This window comes from Crinia signifera, chromosome 7, assembly GCF_055691185.1.
Source record: "Crinia signifera chromosome 7, ASM5569118v1, whole genome shotgun sequence".
In the NCBI taxonomy this organism is placed as follows: Eukaryota; Metazoa; Chordata; class Amphibia; order Anura; family Myobatrachidae; genus Crinia; species Crinia signifera.
In genome coordinates, this window is record NC_139223.1 from 188623829 (window position 1) to 188643416 (window position 19588).

General features: G+C 45.6%; 1 protein-coding gene across 3 annotated transcripts in view; it reads right to left on the minus strand.

The window, feature by feature from the left end:
* Window positions 1-19588, minus strand: part of OSBPL6 (oxysterol binding protein like 6) — a 174595-nt gene that overhangs the window by 17905 nt on the left and 137102 nt on the right. For all 3 annotated transcript variants that reach the window (XM_083154716.1, XM_083154715.1, XM_083154717.1), the window contains 7 exons: window positions 17513-17643; window positions 16007-16114; window positions 6419-6556; window positions 4662-4749; window positions 3648-3901; window positions 2262-2399; window positions 106-169 (listed from right to left, as the gene is read on the minus strand). In XM_083154716.1, coding sequence (XP_083010842.1) covers window positions 106-169; window positions 2262-2399; window positions 3648-3901; window positions 4662-4749; window positions 6419-6556; window positions 16007-16114; window positions 17513-17643 — 921 coding nt within the window. The remainder of the gene's footprint in view (window positions 1-105; window positions 170-2261; window positions 2400-3647; window positions 3902-4661; window positions 4750-6418; window positions 6557-16006; window positions 16115-17512; window positions 17644-19588) is intronic.

A 19588-nucleotide genomic window follows, 5' to 3' on the forward strand; every position in this document is an offset into this window, starting at 1 on the left:
TTTTTACAGTCTGTGACAAGGCAGGTAGGAGCTGATTGGCTGGTTGTCTATCACTTTTGAAGCTTAGTACATCTGACCCAAAAACATTAGAAACAAAACCGTTACCTTGCCAGAAGACAAAATTCTTAGACTCACAGTGACAGGCGGAGATTGGAGGATGATGGCTGACCTGGGAACATGACACAAAGGCTGCGATTAGGGTGAATACAGAACCAAATGCTCAATGACACAAGTCACCCCTTTATTCACTATATTATAAAATGCCTCCATAACTCTACAGCTACACTGACCAATAACCTGCTGTTCTCCTAATGCCCCAGAATGCAGTGTGTGTAGGTACGTCATGAGACATGGGCCCTCATTCTGATTAGAGATGTGCAGGCTCTGATTTACTCTGAGTTGCTCTGATTTCAAAGCAGAATCTTATTGGCTATCAACTGTCAACAACTGTCATGTGATTTGAGATAGCCAATGAGATCCTGAGTAAATCAGAGTAAATCAGAGCATGCACATCTCTAATTCTGATTTAGTTTGGTCCGTTCCGATTAGGGAAGCCAATCCCGGGGCATTTTTTCAATCCCGGAATTCGGGATTGAAAAATGCCCAATCCCGGGATCCCCGGGATCCCGGGATTGGCTTCCCTACTATTAAAAACCCACCTCGGCCGCCCCGCATATTTACTTACAGATGCGTGGTGCGGCCGGGTGGGTGGGCGAGATGGGGTGATGGAGCCCCGGGCTGGTCTGCAGGTGGCCCGGTGTGCCGGCAGTTCCACTGCTGGGCGGGCAGGCTGGTCCAGGGACAGGATGGCTGGGCAGGCTGATCCGGGGACAGCCCGGGCTGGTCCGCTGGTGCCCCGGTGTGCCGGCAGGTCCGCTGCTGGGCGGGCGGGCGGGCTGGTCCGGGGACAGAATGGAGGCAGACAGCCTGTGCGGCCTGAGCAGCGTGACCTCTGACGTCGTCACGCTGCGCAGAGCCGCACTGCCCGGGACGGGAGAAGCCGGGCAGCTGCTGAGCACCCGCTCAGACGCTGCCCGGCATTAGACTGCGCATGCGCAGTCTAATCCCGAAATCCCGGGATTGGAAACTCCAATCCCGGGATTGAAATCCCGGTGTTTTGGGGGCCAAATCCCGGGATCCCGCGGATCCCGATCCCGGGATTGGCCACCCTAGTTCCGATGTTTAGGGGTCTGTGCATGGGCATGGTATATTATGCGCATGTGCCGGTCCCCTTTGCAAAAGGCTTTGGTGACTTGTACAGTCGCAGAGACGGTTCACAGGGATCGGGGTGGACGGTGGCGGGGACTTGGGTCTCCCATAGGAACGCCCAGTGTTTGATGGTTGTCCCCATGAAAACACTGGGTGTTCCCATGGGTACGGGGGGCGGGCTGATGCCTGCCGTAGTCTAGCGGCTGATGTCACAGGAAGTCAGCCACCTGCCCAGTCTTCGTCGCGGCAGCCGCAAATAAAAGTCAGTTTCCACTGACCTATTTGTGAAGGGAGGAGAAATCATCCAATGGTCGATAACCACTTTGCTTTTTAAATAAACTTAAACTCAAGCATTTAATTTCTAATTATTTCTTAATTATTATTAAGTTATTACGTAGGAGAATTTCTTCAAGTGCGTAAAGTGGAAATAAGAGCGAGAACAGAACAGGTAACATTCCGAAATCATTGCTATGGTCCCCTCTATTCCCAACAGTCCCATTAAGATTTATGGGCACATGCCTGTTTGCTTAGTGTACAAAACACACATAGTGGACATGTTCATACCGCACGCTTCCATATCCTGCGCTAGCGCTAGCACCTCCTTATAAACACACATACGCCGGTCAGTAGCCGGATCACCGGTAGCAGCCTGACAGCTCAGATGAAGCAAATACACACAGATGGTGGGTCACCAGCAAGCTGCTTCTGATTGGCTGATTGTGGCTCCACCTCTGAAACGCTCTTCCTATTATATGACTTTGTGGGCTATTTTAGAATTTTTTTTTTTCCCACTGAAACTGTTGTATGAGGATTATAAATTTTCTTTTACTTTAATAGCGAATACATTTTTCACTACTAAAATTGTATATGACGTTAGGCCTGATTCAGGTTAGTATATAAACCCAATTATGGACAAGACACATGGACAAGACCCACTTTTATCAAATATAACTTTGAATTTGTGCGGCATTTTCGCTCTGGTTGTTCCGTCGTTGGCACAGCATTATGTATTTTTTATAAAAGTCAAAAGTTTGGACTCTAAACAACTTCACCTGTTCTGATAAAAATCGAAATCCTTTGTCCTCTCTTATACATTCATAAGTCTCACCGAGCACAGGGTTGAAAGGCTTGCTCCCGGCTCGGTAATACGTGGCAGCATATCCTGAGACGGCAAAGGCAGCAATAAGGGCCTGGAACAGAGAGTAGGGATCATTTATTTACCGGAACTTTAGCTTATATCCAAAACTACAAAACTTTACGTTCTGGTTCATTCCCTCGGATGCGAATTCGCATCCTTGCGAGTGGCCCGGATCCCGCCTTGCGAATGGTGGTACGCCGGGCCACCATTCGCAAGGCGTGTACGTTCGCACTGGCTGCGAATGGATGTTTTACATAAACATCTATTCGCATGCCACTGGGACCCTCCCGCATCTTTTGATGTTCGGCCACCATCGAAAGGTGCACACATATGTAAGGTTGCTCTAGGCAACCCTACATATGCGTGTACGCTCGGGGTGAAGTGGACGGGCAGTTGACATCCGGTGATGTCAGCTGCCGGCGCCCGTCATGTCCATCACGACTCCAATAGCATGGGAATACCCAGCGTTGTCATGGGAACGCCGATGAAACATTGGGCGGTCCCAATGATTACTGATACGATGCCTCTCTACAATGATAATGCAGAGCCATATTACAGGCGGGAAACGGTCGCTAGGTCGACACTATGGAGGTTGACATATATTAGGTCAACCACTAAAGGTCGACACAAACATTAGGTCGACAATGGGAAGGTCGACAGTCAAAAGTTCGACATGAGTCTTTTTTGAGCCAACATGTGCCGACAGGCGGTATTCCATTCCCTACCATCCTCTACGGCGCGGTGGGAGCATATAATAGCGTGCCGAGCACATCGGTACACTGATACGGTGTCCATGTCAACGTACGTCGAAATTTGGGACAAAAATAAACAAGAAAAACTAATGTCAACCTTTGACTATCATCCTTCCCATTGTTGACCTAATGCTCGGGTAGATCTTCAGACCCTGTCGACCTTAGCAATGTCGACATATTTTATGCGTCGACCTATGCTCTGTTGACTTTAGTGGTCGATCTTATGTATGTCGACCTTCATTGTGTCAATCCTATGACCCGGACCCTTATAGGCCAATGATCAGTTGTAAGTCCCTGTTCTTGCCCCTTTGTATCTGTAGAGTCCGTTTCACACGCACCACATTGAACCGATTGTTCTGTAATAGACAATAAGATCTCCGGATCTCGCTAACCAGTGAATCATACCGAGCAATCTTGTGAAATGCTGCAACGAAGACTACTTCACCTGTAAAGTGTGAGCTTAGATGGGTCCACTGTATTACAATCTCTATATGATTTCAGAAAGGAAACGCAAATGTCATCAATGCCAGGAATCCCATATACCATACCATACGTTCATGAGGGTCGTCCATCTCAGAGGCCTTGTCCAACATCTCGCTGTACTCCAGCTCTTCACAGAGGTGCTGCAGAGTATTCAGCGGCTCATTAAGTTCTACAGGCATGGAGACTTTAGACAGGTCTTTGCCAATGTTATTCCTCAGAATATTCCACAGGTTGATATTGCTGGTATCGGGTGAAGGAGCTGGGAGGCTTGTGCGTCGTCCAGTCCGGAATGCACCTCCTAACAGTTCTCCATTAAAAACTAGATGAAAGGATAGAGGGCGTGAGAATCTGGCGGCCAATCGTCAGCTTGGACACTTATTTTCCATTAGACCAAAGAAAGCTATCTGCTGATTGGTCAGTGACTGTGGACGTTTGCACTTACGTTACTAAACAGCCACAAAGAACCATAGTCTCTATAGATCATCCTGAGCCTGGAAATGTTACAGGTGCCACGAGATAGTGGTTATGTGCAGTCACACTGATGGCCTGAAAATCGATGCTCTAAAAACCGCCACCCCACATCGCCGGCATTCATAATAATCTGTATGCGATTATTAACGCAAAGGTCAGCTCTTACGATAAGAGTTGTCCTTTACGATGCGGCTCTGGCGCTGGACTTCCGGGTCTGAGACCCAGGAGTCCCTCTGCACATGTGCAGAGCACCGGGGCTGGCTGTGGGGCATGCTGGGAGGAATCCGTGATGACTCTGTCACACAGCAGTGCGGAGAGAAGCCCGTAGCCGTCTATAGGGTATCGCCTTTCTCTGGTGATATCCCCGCAGCGGTGGCCTGGCGGAGGGGCTTTCGTGAATATGAAAATGCGGTAAAAAAAACTACTTTTGACCGCATTTTCACTTTAGTGCATCCCATTCTAATCAGAACTAATTTCTACATAGTTTAATTTGTTATTTACATGTATCCAACTGCTAACAGAGCACCAACTACTTGCTGCATCATACGAACATGACAAGCAACACAACGGGTTTTAAATACACATTTAATGATCTTTAAATTGAGTACTTTGACGGGATACATTATCCGCAACACTGGTGTTGTCTTCTGAGATGTTATCGCTCACATCACTGATGTAGGATTCGTCATCTGATGCCTGTGGACAAAGAGAAAATTAAGTGCATTTCGCCTTCATGGAACATTCTGCGTCATTTTTCTCTTTTTTTTTTGGCTAATTAATTCACAACCCCTTTAGGACAGGTTCTAAAAATGATGATTTAAGGGTTAAAAGGGCAGCTGTTAGTATGCATGTGTTTAATTAAGTGGTTATTGTAGGAGGTTTAACAGAAAAGTGAATGACTGTATACAAGCAATTGCATTTCTTAGGAGGCTGCAGAATGCAGGAGGAGGAGACTGAGGTGAGAGGAAACATCAGTTGGGAGAGAGATTCCAGTGCTGCCGCATTTTCTGCTGACTGAGGGAGGCTGTATCTTTGGGAAGTATAGAAGATAATGCAGCCAATATGTTTAATGGACAGTGGCAGAATCATAGTGGATCTGGCTGCTAAGGGGCCCAAAGATGAGATGGTAGCAGTACTGACATTGGGGGTTATTCTGATTCACTCGGAAAGGCACAATCACTCTCTAATGGACAAAACCATATGCACTGCAGGTGGGGCTGATGTAACATGTGCAGAGAGAGTTAGAGTTGGGTGGGGGGTGTAATTCAAACAGATATCTATATTGTAGTGTAAAAATAAAGCAGCCAGTATTTACCCTGCATGTTATCATCAGCCCCACGAGCCCAAAGTGTGGCGAGCGCAGCGAGCCCCACGTGGGGACGCGGAATACATGTAAAGTAATACGCGTCCCCTCGCGGGGCTCGCCGCACTTCGGGCTTGGTGGCTCGCCACACTATGTAGAATCAACTCCACGCCGACGTGGATACTGGGGGTATGAAAAGGGCGGAGGATGCGTTCTGCCGCCGCTCGCCACGCTTCGGGTTGGCGTTGATAGTGGGGGTGGCGTGGGGGTGCATTTAACATTGTAAGCAACCATTAGGGTGCTTATACAATTAAAAATCGTATAGGGGGACCATTTAACATTGAAAACACCCATTAGGGTGCTTATACAATTTAAAATCGCATCGCATTGCATGCGGCTATATGGCATGCGATGCGATTCAAGATGCCATACGATTGAAAATCGTGGGCGCCGTGCTAGGAAACAAGTACCCATTTTCTCCCTGAAGTAGAGGGTCAGGTAGGCAACCTTGATCTACAGATCGATTGTCAGATTGGGCTGGTTGGAACAAAATCCTGGTAATGGAGTAGAGCAAATGACAGTTGACCATTTGCTTTGAAAGGCTGGAAAACTGCCAAAAAACTGCCATTCAGATATTACCAGATGTTTGTTCCAACCAGCCCAATCTGACAATCGATCTGTAGATGTATGGCCACCTTTAATCTCCACTATTTATTAATATCAATTAATGTGGTCACAAGCCATAGGGCACCCCAAAACTAGGAAAGGTGAGTGCCGATGTTTAGTGTGTAATATATATATATATATATATATATATATATATATATATAAATATATATGGATGGGCGGGAGGGGGACCCTGTGTTTATCACTCTCCATTTTATCACTTTTGAAGCTTAGTGCATCTGTCCCTCAGGCTGCTGCTGTGAAGAGGGTCAGTCCCAAGCCTGACCCAGTTTGTGATTGTGTTGCAAATCTCAGGTCAGACTTGGGACTTGGGGAAAAGTGGTATTATTATCACATATGTATTAAATACGTGGATTGTCCCTTAAGTTCACTTACCTCATTCTCCGATGAACTGGCAGACAGTAGAACTTCCTGTGCATCAAAGAACTCAGACACTGACTCAGACATGGACAGCCTGCCCTCATTAGGCCCCTGCTGGGACAGAGGCAGACTGACATGGATGCGTTCTCCAGGCTGCAGAGAGAACACAAGATACAGATGACCTGTCAGTGCTACAAGAATGTAGATGGGTGCAGTCCTAATACAGTATAAAAGCAATTGGATAATCCCGGCGGCTCCACCATCTCTATCCGGGTAAGATGCTACTCAAAGCAGTCAGAAGCTGTCGGCATTCTACCTGTATATATGCTGTTAACACAGCTTGTTAACAGTTATACTGCCGACACCACTGGGTGTGCTAAAACAGATCTACTTGTGCAACATATGATCAACATACATTAGGTCAACAGTGCTTACGGTTAATGGTATCTGGTTCTTGGGTCGACAACCTCTAGGTCGACAGTGACTATTCGACACCTATAAATGGTCAACATAACCTAGACATTGACAGAAAGTAGACACAAGCAAAAAGTCGACACTGAAAATGTTTTTCTGTTTTTTTTTTGTTTAGACCAACTTGGTTCATACTTTACCATCCAAGTGGGCATAGGGTTAGAATATAATAGTGTGCCTGAAGCATGGCGTGCGCAGCGAGCCATGCGGCGGGACGCGGTACACTTATACGGTATTAATGTTGACATGTGTCGACACAGACGCACCAGATTTGAAAATCTCATGTCGACCTTGTCAGTTTTGACCATATCAATGTCGACCCTGTGTCGACCTTCTGTCAATGTCGACCATTATAGGTGTTGACCTACTCACTGTCAACCATTAGTGGTCGACACAGACATTGTCAAACCACTAGACCACAGTCAACAGGGTAAAAAAGTCGACATGGCAACTGTTGACATATGTTGGTTAGTGTGAACAAATCATAAATTATGTGCTGATCATTTGTGTCAACCATTGTCACGTGGCCGTTTTGAACTTGTCGACCTTTCAACTGTGAACCATTTGTTGTCTATATGGGAATGACCCACTGGCTGACTACCCAGACACTGTACATCTACCATCCGGATAGGGACAACATTAAAGTGCTAATAATTAGCATTTTACTGTGGTCGACATTGTGGTTCCAGGATTATCGTGTCGACAAGGACATTATCGAAGAGGTTCTTGTCCACATAACGAACCACACTCCCGTGCTGTGGTCCTTATTCTGGCTCGTTCACTCCGATGTTCAGGATATGCACAGCCACATTTCTGAGCTTGTGCCTACACTGGGTGCGTGTGGCCAAGGCAAACAGAACGTTCACCGGGTGCACGCACCCAAGATAGCAGGTGGGGGGCGGAGAGGGGCGTGGGGCGGTGGGTCGGCACATTAGTATATTGGAACGGCCAGCGGTTCATGGGTGTTATGCTAATGGGCCGATGACTCGGTTGCGGGGGGCGGGCAGCTGACATAACCAGATGTTAGCTGCCCGCCCACTTCCCCCGAGCGTCCACGCATATATAAGTGACTTCAGAGTCATTTTTATATGCTTGCGCCTTCGCCATCATTCGATGGTCGCCGAACATCGAATGATGTGGTTGGATCCCACAAGGCCGTGAATGGATGTTACTTTGTAACATCCATTAGCAAGCCCCTGTGAATCGCATGGGCCGGCGTACGGGCGTACCACCATTTGCAAGGCAGAGGTTTGGTGGACTCACAAGGCTGCGAATTCAACCAGAATACCCCCCTCTATATACACAGAGAGAATTTGCAGTCGGTAGAATGTCAGCTTAGTGTCCCAGTGTTGTCTGACAGAACCGACATTACATTGTTACGATCACTCCCAACTCGAGTGAATAAATCATGGAACAACAACAATAAGATACAACTAAACAAAGAACCCACCGCTACAGTGTTTGAGTCCGGCATTTATAGGTGAATGCAGAATGTAATTCGTCCACTAGAGGCCAGCACAGTGGTACTGAAATCATTTCTAGATCATTAGCAAATACTTAATTGCATCCCAAAAATTACACTATTCTTAAATTGTTAAAAAAACAATAACATTAGATCAAATATAAAATATAAAAGCATGTACTAAAGTAATAATAATCAAATAAAGGTTATATAGATAGTCACAGTAACAATAATCCAGGTTAAATAAGTATTTCACAATGTCTACTGCTAAATCTTTTACAAACAGAACGTAGTGTAATTTAGGGTCACAGAAGCAGCGAGCATTGAATTCATTACTAAATGTCAACATATTTTAATGTTACTTTGAGTTCAAACAAAAGGCGCAAAGAGCGCGGATAATGTACCAGCTCAATACGCCTTCAGATGAGAAGCTACAGAGGTCATTTCATTATTATTTGGAAACGTTCACCACTTGGACTACGCAGATTATCATTGTGCATTGCAAGCCGGCATTTGCTGACGTCAAAAGGAGCAAAATGACCGCTTTTCACAACTGACGGAGTGCATCGTGTTATTCATATACTGGGCCGGATTCTGGGAAGTTGCGATGGACTCCGAGCAGTAAGTAGTAAATACGTTTTATTTATATAGCGCACTTTCTCCAACAGGACTCAACAATGCACATAATACACAGCATTTGGGGAGTACAGCAATAGATAAGTCACACAGACATAAAAGAAACCTAGAGCATTCAGTCAGCACAATGTAGTGTTGGTGCAGGCATTGTGGATAACTTCTATGATTTGTGTATTCCACCCTCACAAGGTACCGGGTGAGGCAGCCATGTTGGGTGTACTGCGGGTGGATTACCCTGGGTGGAATAGGTTACTCCAAGATAAAATGACCAAGAATGGGGTGATTGTAGGGTCCCAATAAGACAGACAGGTCCATGTATTTTTCACCCCATCCACAAGTGCACCAGACGAGGAAGCCATGTTGGGCGTACTAAAAAGTTTACACTATGGGAGGTGAACCATATAAGAACCCAATGCAGATGTGGGAGAGCGGATGCTTGTGTAGTAGTATGATATACAGTGTATGAAAACATCCACATGAAGAACATCCTGCGCACAGAGGAACCATCTGATTCAACCAGCTTGGTAGGTCACCGCTGGAAGCGTGTGCAATTTACAGAGGTAAACATCACAGACAGTGTAATCATTAGCATTACTGCCTTACAGCACTGAGGTCATGGGTTAGATTTCCACCATGGCTCTAACTGTGCAGAGTTTGTATATTCTCCCCGTGCTTGCGTGGGTTTCCTCCGGGTACTCCGGTTTCCTCCCACTATCCAAAAATATACTGGTAGGCTAATTGGCTCACAACAAATTTAACCCTAGAATGTCTGTATGTGCGTGTACATGTGGTAGGGAATATAGATTGTAAGCTCCACTGAGGCAGGGACTGATGTGAATGTTTGAATATTCTCTGTACAGCGATGCGGAATATGTGTGCGCTATATAAGAAACTGTTAATAAATAAATAAAATAAATAAATAGTAAGTAAGATGCTGCCCAGACTAAAATAATAGACAGATCGCTGCCCACTCGGAAATCACGGAACATCGAAGCGTCTTTCACATCTGTGCAAATGTGAGTAGGTGTGACACTGCCACTAATCTGTGAGTGAGACAGGCTGGAAGTGATCAGCTCTGACGTTACAGACCCTCCCCAAAAACTGCGAGCACTGTACTTGGCTATCGTAAATATTTCACAAATTCTGGCCGCGCAAGTGCAATGCGGCCGATGTGCACGCGCAGTTGTTCGATAATCACAAGGCATCATGGACGGTGTAATGGTTAGCATTACTGCCTCACAGCGCTGAGGTCATGGGTTCTATTATCACCATGGCCCTAACTGTGCGGAGTTTGTATATTCTCCCCGTGCTTGCGTGGGTTTACTCCGGGTACTCTGGTTTCCTCCCACAATCCAAAAATATACTTTCGGGTCAATTGACTTGCAAAACAATTAACCCTAGAATGTCTGTGGACGTGTACTTGTGGAATATAGATCGTAAGCTCCACTGGGGCAGGGACTGATGTGAATGTTCAACTATACTCTGTAAAGCGCTGCGGAATATGTGTGCGCTATATAAGAAACTGTTAATAAATAATAAATAAAATAATCCGGCCAGTTTGCACAGTCGCTGATTAGCGCTCTATTCTGAATTAGGTGAAGGACCTATTGCATTTCGTACTTCCTAAGTGACAAGCAAGCCCCTAAGTTGTATTGCTGCCTGTGCAGACTATCAGTGCGCTTCCTGGGAGTTAATGCATTAACAGCAATAGTTCCGTTTCCTAGGCTTGTTTCCAGGGAAGGATCCGCTTCTCTGCTAAAAATACAGCACATTATGACATCAGAAAATGAGATCTCTGGCTCAGAAGTGCCATATTCATACAATGCGTGCTTGTCTGCAGGTACAAATGTACTTAGAATGAACGTGCTTTGTGTCTTTCATTTACCAATCAGTAACTTGATAACTTGTACACTAATGGGGCCTACACACAGGGTGATTTGAGAGCATTTTCTAAGCCTCCGATAAGTCAGTGTATGGGGGCCTTTGCAGTTCAAGACAGTAGAGGTTTATAAACATATCTGTATCAGCAGACGATACTGAAATAAGTATTAAGGTGGCATAAAACCAAGGGATTACCATTGAAAGAAGTCTGGAGATGGTTTAAGCAAGAGAAGGAAGGTCACATGAGGGTAGAGGGCCCTGCTTGTGAGAGCATACATACTTAAGGGGAGGGGCAGAAAGACAGGAGCGATGGCGATGTGGTAGACAGTGAGCATGTAACAGTGTGTTAGGATGAGAGATGGCTGGGTTTAATGACGAAGTAAGTCTTGAAAACCCAATTAAAATTTTGGGTACTTGTTTCCTAGCACAGCGCCTACGATATTCAGTCGTATGGCATCGTATACATTATATAACATCGCATGCCATATGCCCGCATGCGATGCATGCAATGCGATTTTAAAATTGTATAAGCACCTTAATGGGTATTTTCAATGTTAAATGGTCCCCCTATACGATTTTTAATTGTATAAGCACCCTAATGGTTGCTTACAATGTTAAATTCACCCCCACGCCACCCCCACTATCAACGCCAACCCGAAGCGTGGCGAGTGCAGCGAGCCCGCGAGGGGCGGTGGTACGCGTCCTCCGACCTTTTCAAACCCCCACTATCCACGTCGGTGTGAAGTTGTTTTTATATAGTGTGGCGAGAGCAGCTCGCCACCGCGCCCGAAGCGTGGCGAGCGGACGCGGAATACATGTAAAGTAATATGCGTCCGCTCGCCACGCTTCGGGCTCGGTGGCTCGCTGTGCTCGCCACACTATATAAAGTCAACTCCACGCCGACGTGGTTAGTGGGGGTATGAAAAGGTCAGAGGACGCGTACCGCCGCCCCTCGCGGGCTTGCTGCGCTCGCTGCGCTCGCCACGCTTCGGGTTGGCGTTGATAGTGGGGGTGGCGTGGGGGTGCATTTAACATTGTAAGCACCCATTAGGGTGCTTATACAATTTTAAAATCGCATCGCATCGCATTGTATGCCATATACAATGGTATACGATTTTAAAATTGTATAACATCGGGTGCCATGGCGTCGCATTGCATACCATTGTATGGCTTATGGTATACGATGCGATGGGCGCCGTGCTAGGAAACAAGTACCAAGTTTTGTAATGAAGTGGAGAGCCTCATAGGAAGAGGTAGAGAATTCCAGAGATAGGAGCAGCATGTGATGAATCTCGGAGGCAAAAATGGGAGGAGGTAACCAGTTGTGATGTTGTTATTGGGTGATTATTAATAGTGTATATGATTTTATCATAAGGCAGTATGTGATGGGTAAGTATGGGAAATAGCAGAAGACGTTGGAGACTGTAAATAAGTGTTATGTCACAACTCTCTGACAGTGACATCACTTGGGACCAACAGTCTTTACATGCCAACATAATTTCATAAGCTTTATATGTATAGACTCCATTGCCCAGGAGAGCGGGGGACTCGGATTGTAGAACATCCTTCAGTTCAGACGTGCTCACATTGTCTGCTGGTGAAGATGTACATCCTTCTGTAGATGTGGTCAGACGTAACACTAAACATGGCGGTGAGGAATGGTGGAGAAAGGTTTACAGGAAATTCCTGCGTGCTCATCACATCCGCATCATTCACACTAGTTTTCTTCACGGTTTGCAGAGCTTACAATGATAAAGTCCATTACTTGTTCAAAGGAGATTTTGTTAATTGTGAAGATAATAATGCAGCTAATTACTGCGGCATATTTATCGCTAGACTTATCTCCCAGGCATCATAATTCCAGTAAGCCAATTAGTATTAGAGAACAGTCACACTAATGACGACCCTGCAGTTGTACCATTGTAAACTGCTTTGGAGTAGATGTTCAAAAAATGCCTAAGGCTTTTGCAATGGTCTTCTTTTGTATCATGTGACATTTACCAGCTCAGGAAATGTAATTAAACTCCGGTTCTAAAGCAGGAACAGAGAAAAATAATTGCGATCGGGTTCGAGACCTGGAACCAAGAAATTAAATTACGCTATGGTTCCAAAGCAGAGACATGTAAATACACTCAGGTTCTAGAGCAGGGACAGAAATGTAAATGCACTCCGGTTCTAGTGCCGGGACAGAGAAATGTAAATAAACTCAGGTTCTAGTGCCGGGACAGAGAAATGTAAATGTATCAGGTTCTAAAGCGGGGACAGTGAAATATAAATGCATTCAGGTTCTAGAGCGGGGTCTGAGAAACGTAAATAAACTCTGGTTCTAGAGCAGGGACAGAGAAATGTAAATACACTCAGGTTCTAGTGCCGGGACAGAGAAATGTAAATGCATTCAGGTTCTAGAGCGGGGACTGAGAAACGTAAATAAACTCTGGTTCTAGAGCAGGGACAGAGAATGTAAATGCGCTCAGGTTCTAGAGCGGAGAGAGAAATGTAAATACACTCAAGTTCTAGAGCGGAGACGGAGAAATGTAAATGCACTCAGGTTCTAGTGCCGGGACAGAGAAATGTAAATGCACTCAGGTTCTAGTGCCGGGACAGAGAAATGTAAATACACTCAGGTTTTAGTGCCGGGACAGAGAAATTTAAATGCACTCAGGTTCTAGAGCGGAGACCGAGAAATGTAAATACACTCAGGTTTTAGTGTCGGGACAGAGAAATGTAAATGTATTCATTTTCTAGAGCGTGACAGAAAAATGCAAATGCACTCAGGTTTTAGAGCGTGACAGAGAAATGTAAATACACTCAGGTTCTAGAGCAGGGACAGAGAAATGTAAATGTATTCATGTTCTAGAGCATCAACAGAGAAATGTAAATGCACTCAGGTTCTAGAGCGGGAATAGACTGTTCAATAAAAGAAGAAATACTCTGCGATACGGAGTATAAACATGACTTTAAGGTTAAAATAAATACACTAGACATAATTTACTTCAAAACTATAAGGGGATTTTTGTAAGAACTTACTGTTCGAATCCCTTTCTCTGAATGGAAATGGCCTAGGAGATCTAACCAACTCATCCCTCTGTCTATTTAGAGCCTGTACCAAGGCAGACACAGACCTACCCAGAGCAGCTGCCCACGCAGGCTCAGGTTGCTCAGCCTTCTGGGCTTGCGCCAGTGGCGTAGCTACGTTTTGGGCGCCCTCCCTGCCGTTAGGGGGGGGGGCGCCCCCCCCTCGCCGCCGCCCCGCCAAGCACCCCTACCCCCCTGCCCTGCCGCCCCGCCTATGCAAACCCCCCCCCCCCAATCCCCCACAGACTTACCTATCGCGCTGGTCCCGGCGGCTCCGTTCTTCTGCTGAGGACCACCACAAAATGGCCGCCCCCATACAGCAGACAGTTTCAGAGAACTGTGTGCTATATGGGGGCGGCCATTTTGTGGTGGTCCTCAGCAGAAGAACGGAGCCACCGGGACCAGCGCGATAGGTAAGTCTGCGGGGGATTGTGGGGGGGGTTAACTATGGCACCGCAGCCCCCAGCGCCCCCACATGCACAGCGCCCCCCCGCTGTGGCAGGGGGCTGCGGTGCTATAGTTACGCCGCTGGCTTGCGCCCCACTGGGCACAGATTCACATGTAGGGCATATATCCCCATGTTCCATCTCTTCAGCAGTTAATTTAAGTCCGCAAAACTTGCAGTTAAATAACATGGCAGACGCTCCCTCCCCAAGTACAGCTGCATTACACCTTTCTGTCATGATCATTTTTCACAGTGCATTAAGCCAGGCGTATGTACAAAGCCAATATATCAGTGTACTTAGCTGTCTGCTGCTGTAATGGACTCTCAGTGGTCACCGGGGAAAGCGCTGCCTCAGAAGAAACTGTCACTCTGTCTGCAGAAATAAATCTCCTTCCAGCTCCGCACGGTGTGGGAAGAAAGGGCGCCAGGGCAGCCGCAGAGTGAAGGAAGAGACTGAAGTCACTGCTTCAGCAGGGAGGGAAGCCGTTTGGAGCCGTAAGCCGCTCCTACCAGTGTCTCCCCCTCCTTTCCGGACCACTTGGAAGTGCACAGCTACGCTGAGCTCCTGTAACAGGCTTCAACACCAAAAGGAGTTCAGCCTGTAAACCCTTTCAAGATGGTGGCCGCCATCGCGGGGTGTCTGTCGCCCATGATCCCTCCGTAAGCAGGGAGCCGGCTAAGGAGTTCCACAGGGCCCAGAAGACCTCTCTGAAATGAGGTTCAAGTGCTGTGCTGAGAGACCAGACAGCATCTCTCAGCACACAGGGAGCTGACAGGAGGCGCTTCTGTCAGCCTCTGCTGCGCTGTCAGTGTGAGGAAACTTCCCCTGGAAGCCTCACACTGCATCCTGCACTAATTAGGTGAAATATAGAAAAAAAAGGACTTGTGAATGACTTGTGCTTAGTAAGGGGCGTATAAAGATGTTAAAATGATTCTAACCCATGTACACTATAATATGTCGCCTACAAGAAGTTAAATAGTTCCGTTCTATAGAATTATTATTTCTTTTTTATTTAAACACATAATGACTGTGTTCTAGCTCAAATTTTAAGTTAGCCATTTGTATTAAGAAATTATGAAAACACTATACAAATCAAGGCATTTATACCCCTTTCAGACATAAACCAAAATCAGTTGATCTGCAGAACTATCCACAGACGGATCGGCCAGCGTGTTCTCCGTACACACTGCCGGGACGGACATCACAACTGGGCCAGCACATTTGAATGCGTCCGCCCAGTGAGCTGTCAATCACCGGCGGTTCTCGCAGCGGCTGTACGGGCAGTCGGCGGATCGCCCATACACAGAACAATGCTCCAATATATCTTTGAATGAAGCCATTCATATATATATATATATATATTGCTGGTGCAAATTGGTCAACATGATGATTATCTATAAATCAATCAATCTCCGTTCTATCTGAGATAATCTATCAATCTATCCATCTCTTATATCATGTATCAATCTATCGTATAGATCTCTTTCTAACTATCTACAGTATGGATCTAGCTATCTTATTATTATGGACAAAGACAGACGTACGGTATGCATTTTGACATTCCCTCTCAGTTAGGCATGCACCGGTATAAAGATCATATTTATGTTACTTGTAAATGAACTAGATAATCACCTCGTCTGGACTTGCGATGATGTTGACACTGACAACTTGGTCAGAGACGACAGACTCTGAATGTATTCTGTTCAGTCGGCTTCTCAGCTCCGAATTGTGGTTCAGTGCCTGCAAGATAAAGAGATGACATTACGAGGACACTATGTGCAGTAACCTGTTACACGTATTTCAATATTTTTTTTTAAGTAAATATTTCAAAAAGTGTCAAATAATGGAAATACCAGAAATGACAGAGGCCAGATATATCCTCTTTTTACTAGAGTAGCGGTTATCAGGAGAGGGGGATGCAACTTGTTGGTGCCGCTTCCGTATACAAGTAGGTGGAGCAAGGATCAGGGTATCATCCTGGCATGTCTATTGCTTTTCCTGCTCTTTGTTCTCCTGCAAGTCTAGAGGCTGCACTAAGGGGACCCTTATGTTGGCAGCCCAGTTAGTAACTATGCTATGCCCAATCCAATTCAATGAAAGCAGTGGTGTAAGTTCGCCCCAGTTGCCTGGAGGCAAGATAAGTGCCTCCCCCAAACACACACAGCACCTTATATACTGTAAATATATGCATGTATGTGTGTATGTATGTGTGTGTGTTATGTTTAAAACAAAGTGAGTGTGATGTCTATGGTCCTACTAGGAGGGGAAGTCATCCACAGAAGTGATATGGACAGCTTGCAATGAACTGATTCAAACTTACAGGGGAAGAGAGCAGGAGCCCGGCGGCAGATGACTCCATTGCCTCCCAGAGTTATGCCTCTGAATGAAAGCATATATATATATATATATATATATATATATATATATATATATATATATATATATATATATATATATATATATATATAAACAATATACCGCAGATGTTCAATCACATGGCATGCTCCAGCATTTAACCAAGATTACAGAGGACAGACTGAGAAGCATGAATTCTTTGTCAAAAACCAATGGACATTATAGACGAGTGCAATAGAATGAGATTCGTTAATATACACCTATTTGGTGTATTATGGGAATTTTGTGGGCATATCAGAGGCTACAGGCGCATGTATATGACACTGCACTTCCATTGGGCTGCTCCAAATTTTAATGGTTGATGGTCTCATTTAAGGATGCACCGATCGTTACTACTGAGCGCTACTTTTAATGATATAATAAGCAAAGCGAGCTAAATGCTGCAATAAAAGCTGCTCCATCTGATTTGATTTTTTTATATGTTCCTATCTCAGTATAACGATAGAAGAGCGCACAGATGTCTAATGCAAATACCAATCAGAGCTTCCGTCTCACAATATAATAACTATCATAGATTTTACTCTACGAGACAACCACGCAAGAATATAAAAGCGAAGCACTTTATCAATGGACTTGCGCTTAGAGTTTTAGCTCTCCGAGGATAAAACGGAGTCATGTCATCCACAAGGCAGAACATATGGATAATGAACATAATAGGTCGTTCTAATTAGATTCCCCGACAGCAACGTGTAAAGGCGTCTTGTAACGCAAGATAAAGCGTACCTGGGAAAGTGACTGTCTGAGACGTGCAATCTGTGTACTGTGGCTGCTGTAATCCTGTTCCGAAACCATCTGCTTCATTTTCTCCTTCTCAATCGCAATTGTGTTATAAGCCGATTTCAGCAGAGAATGGACTGGAAACAGCAAAAAGGGAAAAACTCAAGCTGAAACCGTGGTCACGTTCCCTAATAACTTATAGTAGATTACATTATTCATTATACAGTAATACATATGTTTTCCTAACATAGGAACTCTGATGTCATCAAATCTTATTGGGCACAGGGAAAAACCAGGATTTGGAGGAGTTGGCCTGTTCCTTGCTAATTGCAGGTCAGCCTCGGCAGTGCACCTAGTTTTCCATGCCTCGTTCTAATTATTACTTTAAGCTGATGCTAAATTTTGCATTATTTTAGGAGAAAGTTAGAACAGTTTAATCTTATGAGAAGCTTAGTTCTAGCAGTATTCAATGAGAAAAATTCTCCGTGTTTTATGGAGAATTTTTGCTTTTTTCGCCTTGGACGGAGCATTTTGCTCTCCAAAAGTGAACCACCCTATTCAAAGTGAAATATTCGCCGTCTTTCTAAGTGATTTTCGCTGTCTCTCTCCGTGTAGAAATTCTCCATCTTTTGATGGAGAGCTGGAATGTGAACTTTTAAACTAAAAGGTTTTTTTTTTAAATTTTGGTGAAAAAAAAATCAGGTTTTTTTTTCTGTGAAGGAGCATGTTATTTTTATTCATGTGCTTATAGCACATGAATATATATTTAATTAAAAAAAAATATATATTTTTAAATTTTTTTTTTTTTTTACACAGTGCAGCCAGCAGGGGGCAGGAGCGCTCGAGCCGCTCATTAGATATTCATATATTCACTGCACCCGATCGTTAATATGCACGAGCGGGTGCAGTAAATACTGGGTCCCCCGCTGGCTATAGGGGGGGGGCAGCCTGTGCTGCCTGGGTCCCGGGGAGCCCCCTCCCCTCCACATATGTTCTGGGGCATCCAGGGAGACTTTAATCTCCCTGGATGCCACCGTCCCACGGCTCCCTGTCAGCTCCCTGCCGCGGACATTCGTCCGCTGCAGGGGTTAAGACTCGCCGCGAGTCTTAAATACATTGAATAGTGGGAGCAGGAGGCTCCGGAACACGGAGAGTGCATGGCGAGAGAAAAAATCTCTCGCCATGCACAGAGAATTTTGGTACTTCTTTACTTTCACGGCGCCAGCATGGCGCCGCGCGTACTTCCGGGTTACGCTCGCCACTAATTAAGTAAAATAAACTAAGTTAACGCCATGCCAACATGGATAGTTCATACCTCCACTATCCATGTTGGCATGGAGTTGATTTTAATTAGCGTGGCGAGCGTAGCGAGCCACCGAGCCCGCAGCGCGGGCGTGCGAAGCGAGCCCCGCAAGGGGACTCTGACGCGCGGCGCCATGCTGGCGCCGTGAAAGTAAAGAAGTACCAGAATTTTTTTCATTGAATACTGCCCTAAAGCAAGAGTGTGTCTCAGGCACCTGTGGATCTATAGTAGGAATGAATACAGCATGAATGATAATGTGACAGTTAGTAATGACTACAGCTGTGCACCAGCTAGGTGATCTGGGGAATGTGACAGTTAGTAATGACTACAGCTTTGCACCATCTAGGTGATCTTGGGAATGTGACAGTTAGTAATGACTACAGCTGTGCACCAGCTAGGTGACCTGGGGAATGTGACAGTAATGACTACAGCTGTGCACCAGCTAGGGAGTCTGGGAAATGTGACAGTTAGTAATAACTACAGCTTTGCACCATTTAGGTGATCTGGGGAATGTGACAGTTAGTAGTGACTACAGCTGTGCACCAGCTAGGTGATCTGGGGAATGTGAGTTAGTAATGACTACAACTGTGCACCAGCTAGGTGATCTGGGGAATGTGACAGTTAGTAGTGACTACAGCTGTGCACCAGCTAGGTGATCTGGGGAATGTGAGTTAGTAATGACTACAACTGTGCACCAGCTAGGTGATCTGGGGAATGTGACAGTTAGTAATGACTACAGCTGTGCACCGGCTAGGTGATATGGAAAACGTGGACCGTTG